General features: G+C 44.8%; 1 protein-coding gene and 1 long non-coding RNA gene across 2 annotated transcripts; one reads left to right on the top strand and one right to left on the bottom strand.

Moving 5' to 3' along the window:
• The first annotated feature begins 5,479 nt into the window (after window positions 1–5,479).
• Window positions 5,480–7,960, top strand: LOC103637344 (nuclear ribonuclease Z). The gene is given in 5 exon segments (XM_020543156.1): window positions 5,480–5,566; window positions 7,314–7,491; window positions 7,494–7,705; window positions 7,815–7,924; window positions 7,951–7,960. Coding segments are annotated over 5 exon segments (597 nt in total).
• Window positions 7,961–8,012: 52 nt separating this feature from the next.
• Window positions 8,013–8,619, bottom strand: LOC103636040 (uncharacterized). Its single transcript, XR_002264198.1, has 2 exons — window positions 8,363–8,619; window positions 8,013–8,272 (listed from the first exon to the last, which is right to left on the bottom strand). It is a non-coding gene; the product is annotated as an uncharacterized lncRNA (long non-coding RNA).
• Window positions 8,620–12,321: the final 3,702 nt, after the last annotated feature.

Raw genomic sequence — 12,321 nt, 5'->3', positions numbered from 1 at the left:
ACCGGACAGGGGGGCGGTCGCGTCGAAGGGAAACCACTCGAGTGGATCCTGCGCCTGGCCCTAGACCAACCCATCATAAATGATCGGTCACATTAACTACAAGCCCCTCGGACCCTACCTACCACTCATGGCCTACAAACCCTCGGGGTGCAGAGCACTCATGATCTACAAGCCCTCGGACTGTGGTGCATTTATGGCCCGCACGTCCCTGGACGACGGTGCACTAATGACCTATCGGGACTAGGCCTAAGTGCGCAGGCCGCTGGCAGGGCGCAACACGATGAGCCGCGCCGAGCCCCAGGCTACGAAGGTCGAGGGTCGGCATAGCCCAAATGATAGCGCTCAGGCCCATGCCACCAGCGACGTTCGTAATAAAGAATACAGGATAGCCAAGCGATTGCAAGCATGTGTGGCTTTACCCCATGGTAAGAACCCTGGTTTTACCATCACCCGGTGGATCCTTCCAAAGGAATCCACCACGGGCCGACCCCCCGCTCCTTAGCTTATAAAGGGAGGAGGTCGGCCCCCAAGCGCAAAGGGGGACCCTGTTCTAGAGGAGCGCATGGAGGACACCCTTCTAGAGAGAGCACTTGAGGGTTCTTTCTCTCGGGTGGACGATGCAAGGACGGACCCTAGAGAAGACGACGCCCAGAAGACCGACGAATTAGAGGAGGACCTGGAGATCGAAGCCCTGCTGCCAAGCCAAGACCTAGCTAGGACTCCACCTTGTAACCACCTCCACCCCGAACAAGAGACTTGGGAGCCTCTCCTCCCTCTCTCGCCTTGCTTGTAACCCATACTACGAGCTTTGATCATCAATGGTGTCGATAGCGCAAGCCGCCGATGACTATATGTAGGGAGGTGCTGCCCAAACTAGTATAAATCTTGTGCACACCTCGCAAACCGTCCAGAGCATGGAATGCGCACAATAAATTTACTTTTCGGAGCGAGGTTTGAAAGACCGACAGTTGGCACGCCAGGTAGGGGACTTGCGCTTTCCGTGCCAAAGCTCTTCAAGCTCTGGATGGCCAGGCGTGACACCAATCGCATCCCCGAAGCCGTGATTCATTTCGAGAGCCTCCACCGCCGAGGAACCTTGGCGCGACCATGAGGGCCAGTGGCGGTCCCCGCGTTGACTACACCCTAGAGTGGCATCCGCTTCGGGAAGCTCGATTTCATCATCAACCGGGAGGGCGATGCGGTCAGGGTGGGCCTACCTGGCCTCCTCCGCTCGAGAGCCCCGACGCGGTCTCGGAGGCTCTGCGTGGACTCAGCCTCTCCATGCGCGAGAGGCACAGGTCGGCCCTGCCTCCCGAGGCTGACAAAATAATATGATAGATCGTGATCCATGTGGGACCAAACCCCTCATATGATGATATGTTGGCCTTATTCACATCCTACGATATGTTGTGTCATGGATATGCAAATTTATAACAAGAAGATAGTAAGTTGTGTCTTGAATACAATTTTCCTTCATGAAGCCTATTAACTACCAAGACTTTTAGCTAGATAATATTTTAGGATTAGTTCAACTAATCTTCTTGGGCTACCAAATTATAGCAAAGTGATGATTTTCATGTTCTACTTACAAAACTACTCCTAGACTCCCTAGGTATTAAAGGGTTTAATTCTTTGGGCTTATTATTGGTTTCCTAGTCAAACAGTGTTCAAATAAGTTCAAACTTTACTCAAGGTTCAAAACAAACATTTTAAGTCTACCCAAAAAGTTTTAGGATTTTTGGGATTATTAAAATATTTCTAAAATTCTAAGAAGCTATGCTCAAGTACCTTACGCTATACATTTTATAATTTGAATTAAAAATCTTAGAAGTATTTTTATTAAATACTACATATTTCTTGGAGTCTAGTAAAATTGGTCCATGTTTTAATCATTTTTCTACTATTTTTTATGTATTTCACAAGTTACCAGGAAAAGGAAAAGAGAAAATAATGAACAGGATTGGGCTGAATCTAGCCCAAACCGGTCCACGAACAGGGAAACACGCTTGTGCCTGCGCCAGCGCTGACGATTTTGCGCAAAGATCCTAGATGTTTTAAACAACCAATAAAGAGTCTGTGGCACTGTTCCAATGTGTCACTGACAACTTCACATAAGCCTTCCCCTTCTCTGGTCTTTACAACTCCGGGTCCCCGACCATGTGCCGGTCAAGCACCTGGCCAGAGCCGTGCATTCTCGTCGCCGGTGACCCTCCCTAGCAGGAGAAAGTACACGGACATCGTCCCAGAGGCTACCTGAGCACTTCTCTTAAGTTAATTTGAATAATCCAACCCTAATTCATGTGTGCCCATGACAATAGCAGAATCCGAGCTCCGGCGAATTTGGACTACACAAGCCGGTAGAGTTCAATCAAACGACCCGGAAGGGATCAGTGACTCACTAGAACTATGGTGATCATGTGAATTTGGACGGAGAAGACCCGGAAGAGCCGATCGACGTGAGGGGTGTCCACGACAGCATTCCCGAGCGACAACACGACGTTCCCAGGGCTATAACGCGGTAGAGTTCAATTGGTCGAAACCGTAATCATCTAGAGGTCAGAGAGGTACTAAAATGGGGACTAGAGGGACATGAACTAACCTGAAAAGGGCTGGCCACGGCGAGGTGTTTCACGATGGTGTTCCAACCGATTCCAGGGAAATACGAAATTCTCAAGCTATGGTTGATGATCGGGAGTGAGGGGTGGTGCGCTGGGTTCGTAACAAGAGGGTGGAGCGAGGGAAGCATTCAATTTAAAGGAACCAGCATCACATGTCGTGAATTTTGAATGAGTATGCCAGCGACGGCATCAAGAGCTTTCATGGAACTTGGTCATGGTGGCTCAAGACGGTGTAACGGTTCAGGGCAATAATTCCCTACTCGCCACGACCACGATGACGTGGTAAAATGGACCTCGGCATGGCGTAACAGCGGGAGACTGCAACCACCACGACGATGGCTGCTCGGCCACGTCGCCGTGCAAGTGGGTACGACGAATGATTCCGCCCGTGAGCCAATCCAAACCCTGCCCGATGATCTTTTCACCACGGATATTTGTTCCTTCACACGAATCTTCAAGCCAAGCTCGGATCACGACGTGAGGACGCCGACGACGGGTTCAGTGAACCTGGGATATGATTCAATTATTGTTCCATGCCACACCCAATTCAGGGCGCCTGACAAAGCGACTTTAGGGACCTTTTTCTTCGATTTTTATGCAGTGAACTACCAACCCCACTGCATCAAAGTTGTTCTCCTATATATCAGCTTCAACTTTGTCATAAGGATCTTGGTCATTTGCTCAATGGATCAAGCATAAAATGGCTCCAAAGTTAGGCTCATGCCACTGTCAGTCTAGGTTCAGACTTCCCTTCGACTGACAGCCCGACTTCAAGGGCATTTTTCTCCAAATTTCATATAGGTTTTGGGCTAAGTCACTTAATAAAATTTGGACTACTATAGTAGCTCTACAACTTCGCCATAATGACTTCCAAAAAATCCCTTATAGATTAAGTGATACAAGAGCCCAAAGTTGGCTCATCAACACTATTTTCAGAGTTCAAGACTAGAGGTGCTTATGAACTTTTACAAATTACTCCAAGTTTCACCACAAAACTTGGAAACCTCCAAATATAAAAGTTTCTTGGTTTTTGTTACTCTACCACTTTGATATATACACTTTTGGCAAAAAGTGCATAGAATTTGAAATCACCCTATAGGGCACTAATTAGGGTTTTGGGGCTCCAAATTAGAGTTTTGAGTATCCTAAGCTACATTAAGTGTTTAACCTCTCCAATTCATTATTTCTTAAACATGGCTACCAAGCTTGGTAAGATCACTCCTTTGTGCTCAAATCATAAGGTCACATGCTTCTAGCCCTTGAAGAGATTCATTCCTACATAGGGTTAAGAATCCCCTTGCTAGACCGTATACTCAACCAAGCATCACATCACATGTTTTTGTTTTGAAATTTTAGCCTAGTGAATGCATTTTGGGTAAGTCATTCATAATATAATGCAGTGCATATGATGTCATGCTAAAGTTTTAGTTCTCGTAACACCAGAGGTTTTATAGATAATGTCCGCTCTTGTGACGCCTTTCTCTTAGAGGATATGCACCCACGCTAGATGTCCCTGGATTCGAACTTTCTCTTCAGGCGTGACATCGTGGCTCTAGTTTAGGGAGCCTCGAACGGGACATTCCGATCGATGCTAAGAAGCGGTAACCCCAACGAGGGCTCTCGATCGATGTCTCGCAGGTAGAACCATCACATGTGCCAACCCTTGTTATATAAGGAAAAGGGGGTTGGGATATACTCACGTGACCTTCCGCTGTGAAGGCGGATACTGGCGCACCTGATCGACCATGATTCCATTATTCCTCGCTCCTTCTTCTTCCTCAACAGCTCGACACAAAAGAAGTATTGCCATAAAGTGAGGTTGGGCTTAGCGCCTAGATACCCTTCACATAAGGCGATGAAGGCTACCTTTGATGCAACATGTAGCTTCTTGGGGAAGAGTCGAGCACCTTCGCCCTCCTTTAGAAGCACCGGATGGTCGTTCACTTGTCGATCACTCTTAGCCCCCTTTCTCTTCGGTCTCCTTTTTGAATAGACCTCGCAGACGGGTTGGTCGACAAATCGCTGGTTGTTGGAATGTCACGTTGTGTGGGTCATGAAGCAAGGTCGGTGTCTTTGTCTGAGTGCCCCCAACTTTTTTCCTAGGGCAAGTCTGATACTTCTCCTCCCACTTCTTTCATCGCAGCGTGGACAAGGGAAGCGGGCCGTGCGGGAGAGGTGGGCCGAGAAGTGAGAAAACCGGCCCATATGTGGGTTTCCTCTTTTCTAATTTCATTTTCTATTTTCCTTTCTTTCATTTTCTATTTTATGTACTAACTCAAATTCAAAATTTTAATTTGGATTCAGAGTTCAAATTCGAGATGCACCACAAAATAAGACCTAGCATGAGATGCATATATCATTTGATTAATTAATTAATTTATTATCCTATCTAAGAAAGGGCTTTTAGATATGTAGCTCCTCACAAGGAAATAATTATTTTATGAATAAAGATTCATAGTGTAAAATTTTCAGTAAGAGATGTTTTAACTTAACCTATTTGGAGAATATCTCTAAATATATTATTTAAAAGAATAATTTAACTTATATAAGATCTGTTCATTTGATCCTTTACTATGAGTTATATTTATTTCAGGAGACGTGGCTTACAAAGTGAGGAAAATCCTATTAAAGATATTTTGTTTCAAGATGTTTGTATTATCTTGAAAAGTGCCCAAAATAAAATTTTGGGGTGTTACACCCGATTTGGAGGTGCGGCGGCGGTGGTTCCCAAATCGGAGGCGTGGTGCCGGCAGCTCCCTAATACGTAGGGCAATCGATGATGGGGCCCGAGGCGGGCGAGCGGTGGTGACCCTGACGACCGAGCAACGGTGGCACCCCATGAGGCGCGTCCGTCTCTAGCGATGGTTGCCACGCTAGGCACGGGTGGCTCCAGCGGCGACATCGGTGACGCGAGACGCGAGCTGCGAGGGTTGGCGGTCTACACGACGGTTTGGGCATCCTTCGTTTACGAACTCTTCCGATCTGGTGGCCTCGGTGACGTCCTCCGGTGATGACCTGCAATCCTTTGTTTATGCATGCGGCTGTTGGTTGAGCCTTCTTTATTAATTATGATTATGATGTACGTTGTATATATTTATGCAATTTTCTATAATGATTTATGCTTTGTGTGATACCAGCCATCCAGTTTTTGTGTGTATGCTGTAGGAACGAAAATGTCGTTCAAAATTGTGCGCATGCAATGGATACTCTCACGACCTGTCATAATTTTTGGATCTGCATGAAATTAGGAACCTCATGCATGTGCCTAGTGGTTGCCATATTTTCCAGATCTACCATAAAAATAGGATTGCATGCATGCGTCTGTTGGGGGACGCGCCTGAATGCATGTTCGCGGTGGAGTGATGACATACAATCGCGTACATATTTTTATGTCACTTTGTATACATATCTATGCCAACATCAAGAGGTTTTCAATAGCTTTCATGTTGGAACAGTATTTACGCTCATAACTGCTGGTTTTTACGCTCGAATATGAAGATGTGTCCACCAGTAAACCACATGCCATATATTTATGTAGTGTACGTATTGCATAAGTATCTACACCGTGTAACATAATTAGTATCAATATATATCATAAACTGGTTCTAACGAGTCTACCTGCATGGGTGTTGGAGCGATCATATATTTATGGAGGAAATAAAACATTTGAATAAGATTTTTTGTTTCCATGCATGTCAATCCATTTTCTTTCATCGCAAATTCCTGTCATCCTAAATTTGTGCGCATGCAACAGAAAACAATTTTTTACGTAGTATATTGAATACATAAATATCTACACTGTGTAGAATAATTAATATTAGTATATATCATAAATTGGTTCTAACATGCCTAGCTGTATGGCTGTTGGAGCGATCCTATATTTATGGATCAATCCAATTTTTGCGCGTATGCAGTGGAAACGAAAATGTCATCCAAAATTTACACGCATGCAATAGAAACTTCCATGATCTGCCATAATTATTGGATCTATCATAAAAATAGGATCTGCATGCATGTGTCTGCACATGTGGTGTTGGTCCAGTAGTTGGGCGGAGTTTTTATGCTATCTCTACAAAATATTTACGTTATTTCTGTGAACTATTTACTCTATTTGCGCAAAAAACAGAACTACAATTTATGTTGTGCGTCCCACGCGGAGGTTGGGTGTTGGACCGGGGTTTGACTTACACGCGTGGGGAGGTTTGACCTGGTGCATGGCGGGGGACGCACCCGACCGCATGTGCCTGGTTGTCGGGTGTGGACCAGGGGGTGGCTGGGCTTCCTGTAACTATTGGAAGCTTTAGGCTCCCAATATACTGACCTCATATATATAACTAGGTGAGTGCCCATGCGTTGCAACGGAACCGTATAATAACACAATAACTTATGTACATATGTGTGTTATCTCTACTAACTATTAAGGGTGCACTGTAGACTGCCCCCGCTCCCCCTCCCTGCCGCGGATCACGCCCCCCGCGATTGCCCTCCCCCCGCGGATCACGCGCACGACCCCCCGCCGCCGCGATTCCCTCCCCCGCGGATCACGTGCACGACCCCCGCCGCCGCGATTCCCTCCCTACGCGCGCGGGAATCGCCCGCACAGCCCACCGCGACCCTTAAGCCCCCCTCCTCTCTCCTCGGCGCCGGAATGGCGAAAAGCTGCGACGAGTACACTATGGAGGTTGCGTCCTGCAGCTCCTCTCCTATTCCCGCTTCCTCGTCTCCATCGGCGGTCAAGAAACCTGCGTCATCTTCCCGACGCTGAGCCTCGCCTTCGACATCGGCCGATGCCCGCAGTGCGCCGTCTCGCAGGAGTTCCTCTTCGTCTCTCACGGGCACCTCGACCACATCGGGGGCCTTCCCATGTATGTGGCTAGCGGGGGCTCTTCAGGCTGCGTCCGCCCACCATCTTCGTCCCAGCGTGCCTCTGGGACCTCGTGGAGCGGCTATTTGAGGTGCATCGCCGCGCCATGGACCAGTCTGAGCTCAACCACAACCTGGTCCCCCTGGAGGTCAGGGAGGAGTACGAGCTCAGGAGGGACCTCAAGGTCAGGGCTTTCAGGACCTATCACGCCATACCCAGCCAGGTGAGATGAATTGGTTCACTTCACTTCTTGGAACTGTGTATGTTGTGAATCCATCTGTTATAATCCTGCAATGGTTGGATGGAGTCTCAATTAAATTGTGTGTATGCAGGGGTATGTGATATACTCGGTGAAGCAGAAGCTTAAGCAGGAGTTCATTGGCCTACCAGGGAGCGAGATCAAGCGGCTCAAGCTATCAGGTGTGGAGGTCTGTCTGGCTTGGTGGCTTTGGAGTTCAAAAATTGAAGCATGGTTTAGTAACTTGTTGAAGGGAGTATGGCCATCCAAGTTTAGAAGTTCATCATGTGTCCCCATTTCAACAAGATGGCCCTCCTCCATTACAGCTATATAATCAGCATTTTTAATGAGGCAAAGACGTCTAGCAATTATAATGGTTGACCTTCCCAACATCAGAACATCTAATGCTTCTTGTACAGCCTTCTCAGCTTCAAAATCAAGTCCTCCGGTGACCTCATCAAGCAAAATAATGGATGGATTCGAAAGCACAGCACGAGCAATAGAAATTTTGATTTTATGTTCATCAGTGAGTGTTAGACCAGCTCGACCAACCTACAGAATTTCAAAAGGTGAGTACCAGAGATTCAATGCCTAAGCAGTCTAGCCTTGATAAACAATAAGATATATGGTAACCTCCTTTACCTGGGTTTCGTCCCCCTTTTCAAGTGAACTGATGAACCCATGGGCATGGGCTGTTTTTGCTGCCTCTTCTATCTGATCAAAGGTAGCAGATCTTCCATAAGCAATATTTTCCTAAATGCTCAAACTCAATAAGGCTGGTTCTTGTGTCACCAGACGAATTTGGCTTCTTAACCATTCTACTTTCAATTTTTTTATGTTTTCCCCATCCAAAAGAACTTCACCTGAAAAATAATAGTAGTCTTTTGAGTGGAAATAGAAGTGGAAAACAAAAGATGCTTCTCAACGCTCTTACCTAATGTTGGGTCATAGAATCTCTCCATCAGAGGAATTACACTGCTTTTCCTGAGCCATTTCTACCAACAAGTGCCACAGTTTTTCTCGTCGGTACAGTGAGGAAGAAACCACTTAATATTGGGATTTCAGGACGAGACAGGTAACTAAAGTACACATTTCGAAATTCAATATTCCCTTGCACCTGGGGTAAGGTTGTCCCTTCTTGATTGGTGCTGGAAGTTGAACGACTAATCATCTCATATAGTCTATATAAGCAGCAATGCGCCCTTGGTCGAATGAATAGAAGTTGGTAGCTGCTTGATTCAAACCACTACAAATTTTGAAAAAAAACATAGATAAGGATACACATGACAGAACAATTTATATAGAGCAAAACATCTGTGTAATAAAGTCGCTTACAGGCCGCTCAGAATTACAGAGAATAAAGCTACCACAACTTCACCACCATAAGATTTTCCATGATGGATCAGATGTCTTCCAACCCAAAGTTGCAAAGCACAAGAGCATGTCTCAAACATCATTTATTTTGCCATCCCTCAAACATCCTTTATTTTGCTTACAAGTTAACAATACTATTCCTGGTTTGATTCAGGAGGTCTCTGACAATTATTGTGTCTATCCAAACGAGGTGCACCACACTGCTAGGGAGCGAACACAGGTCTGTAGCTTCTGACCCAAATCTTCCTAGAACCAAGACTGTCCGCCGCAATCTCTATGGGCATGCAGAGACTGTTTTCTTCCAGGTTTTTTTCTTGTTCTGTCTCGTCACATTTTCATGTGATATTGTTATGCAATTTGAATGACTTGTTAGACAAATTAAGTAGAATTGTATGCCAAAACTTTTTGTACCTTGTTGATGTTAACGTTGGATATTGCTACCCTTTCTTTTTGGTGTCATCTATCCTAAATGTCGAGGTCTGCATCTCTTTCTATGTTCTTCAAATTATCGTGTAAACTGAAAGGGCTTTGGTTCACATTCAGTATCTTGGACTCTTGGTAAATGAATGTGCTGCTAAAATGGTTGAACCTACAGGGTTGATTGTCTGTGGTAATCTCAGGCAAATCCAATGGAGTCGTGCCCCAGTAAAGAGGTGGAGAACTTGAGGGAGAAGCTGGTTGAAGAAAATTTCTACCTAATCACTGAGGTAAGCGGCAGCCAGATCGTGTCACCTACGACCTACAGGAGCCAATCGCATCTAAGCAGCCTCACGAGATCGAAGAGCAACAATATAATAGTGCACTCTTACTCCACATACATGCAGACTCCATTGCATCCCTCTGCTGAATACTTGGGTGCACCTTGATAGTCGACATCCTTTTTTTTAGGTTCTCAGATCCAGACTCACATGTATTCCCACACTAAACTACCGAGTCAACGCCTTACTGCTGGTTTTTATTTTCCCCTCTATTTTTCTAACCAGAAACTATCACTACTTTTTTCCTTTCAAAGCAGCTAGGTGAACAAGGACGAGTACGTGTACTTCTGCTGAAGCTTGACGACCCCGTCCCTAGAAGAAAACCAGCTATCGCGTTCTTGCACAGCTCTTACAAGTGCAAAGAGTGGCTGCGCCCACTGCTTAAGGTGGGTAAACCAACCTCGCTCTGTCCCAACTCTGCACCACTGTAGACTTTTCAATTGGTTTTCTCCCTGCTGACATACATGCTTATAAAGAAAATCAAACAATGGTTGGAGCTGGATTTCTTTTGTGAATTTTTAGGCTTACCTACAGAAATTGATATCGTTGGAGAAGTAACCCCACTATCATACTCTGGTTGTCCGTTGCATGGATGCTTTATTAGATACTGCCCCACATTTTAACTTCTGCCAAAGCCTATTGGCTAACGTGGTAAAAAATTTAAGCTCCTCAGATGATGTAGTAAGGTAAATACTCATTTTGTGTGTCAAAGTCAAGTCCTTGCCTGATCTGAATTTGTTTAAAATAATATAGTTGACCACTTTATAAATAAAACCATCATCCTTGTTTTTTATTGATTAGATACACCATGGTGCTAGGTAGCAGAATAACTTTATTGGTTCATCTTACAGTGGTCTAAATTGCATTTGAGTTTCCTTCTTTCCTTGAACTGGAAAGGATACGGGGCATGAATCATTTATTTGAGCAAATATATCATTATACCCAATAGCACTAATTGTGGTATTTGTTGTTATTCCTTGACAACATTCTCTTAGTAATTAGTAAACCAAGGAGTATTTCATGTGATAATAATGTCCACAATTCTTAGCTCGGCTCAGTTTTGTAGTCCATTGGTTCACTGAAGTACTCCACATATACCTAATTATCTTGTAGGAAAATGTGTTGTGAAGCAATAAGATCATTTTTTATAAAAGAAGGAAAACATCGTGGTGAGGCAACAATAGGAGCAGTTAGGTTGATTGCAGATCATGTGAAGCTCAATGATTGCCAGCTTCATCCTGATAGCATTAAGCTATGGTGATTATCGTCTGTCTTATTTGTCATATGTATTTAATAATGTTCATTTTGTACCGTTTTCATGCAGTTTATTTCTAAAAGAAACTGAGCATGAATCAATATCCTATCATTGCTGACTATATAAAGGGATGTTTATCGTAGGTCTTCCTGTCTTTGAGATTTGATGAAGATATTGGAAAAGATGAGATTGAGGAGAAAAAGGTGAAACCAAAGAGGAATAAACATTGGCAAAAATGAGGAGGCTCCAAAGTAATTGCCAGTTAGTAATAAGAAGAAAACCAGACATGAACTGATCTCAAAAGCTAGACAGGAGGTAACATCAGATAAGACATTATTTACTTGGAGGCTGTGTGAGTTTGTATAGTCATTTCCATTGCATTTTTGCAGGTTGATGCAGATATTAGAGCAGTTTCCTTCACTCTTGATCCGAAGGAGAGAAAAGGGATAAAAAAGAAACAATTTCTGCTCTGTTTGAGACTTACTTTCGCATTCTGAAGCATAGATGACCACTTCTAATTCAAGGTCTGTCTTTGGTTTCTTTTGTTGTATCATAACTAATGATTCCTTTCTAGAATTATTTGGTCTGTCTTTTGTTCTGGATTTGACATATGTTGATTTAATGGCATGAAATTTCACTTCATTCTGGAATGAAGTTACTGTCGGTCATTCTATCGTTAAAAATCCAGGACCAAGGTGAATAATGTTATACACTAAATATTTCCATGGTGATAGTTATTGTCTATTTTTTCATCCATGTCTTGATATTTGTGCCATTATCAATATATTTTGGATAATCTTAGGGATCATTTTCCTTCAATTAGCTTATCTCTACTAACTATTAAGGAGGTATTGTAGACTGCCCCCGCCGCTACCCAACGCCCCCCGCTACCGCATGCCAGCCCGCGCAAAACGTCCACACGCCCGCCTGTCCCCCGCATCCGCCGCGAATCTCGCACGCCCTCAGGCCCGCACACCCGCTGCAGCGAATACCTCCGCTCCCGAACCGCACGCGCAGCCCGCACGCCAGCCCCGCGAAACCCGCCGCTACCGCACGCCTGCCGCCGCCGCGAACCGCCCGCACGCCAGCCTACCACCCATATCCGCACAATTCAACCTCTTTGTGGTTAATCAAATTCACAACAAATCCACATTAAGAAAAGGTCCATTCTTTTATCTTGCCCTTGTTTTTCAACCTAACACATGTCAAGATAT

Source organism: Zea mays, chromosome 8, assembly GCF_902167145.1.
Source record: "Zea mays cultivar B73 chromosome 8, Zm-B73-REFERENCE-NAM-5.0, whole genome shotgun sequence".
Classification (NCBI taxonomy): Eukaryota; Viridiplantae; Streptophyta; class Magnoliopsida; order Poales; family Poaceae; genus Zea; species Zea mays.
This window is presented reverse-complemented; position numbering and strand designations above follow the sequence as displayed.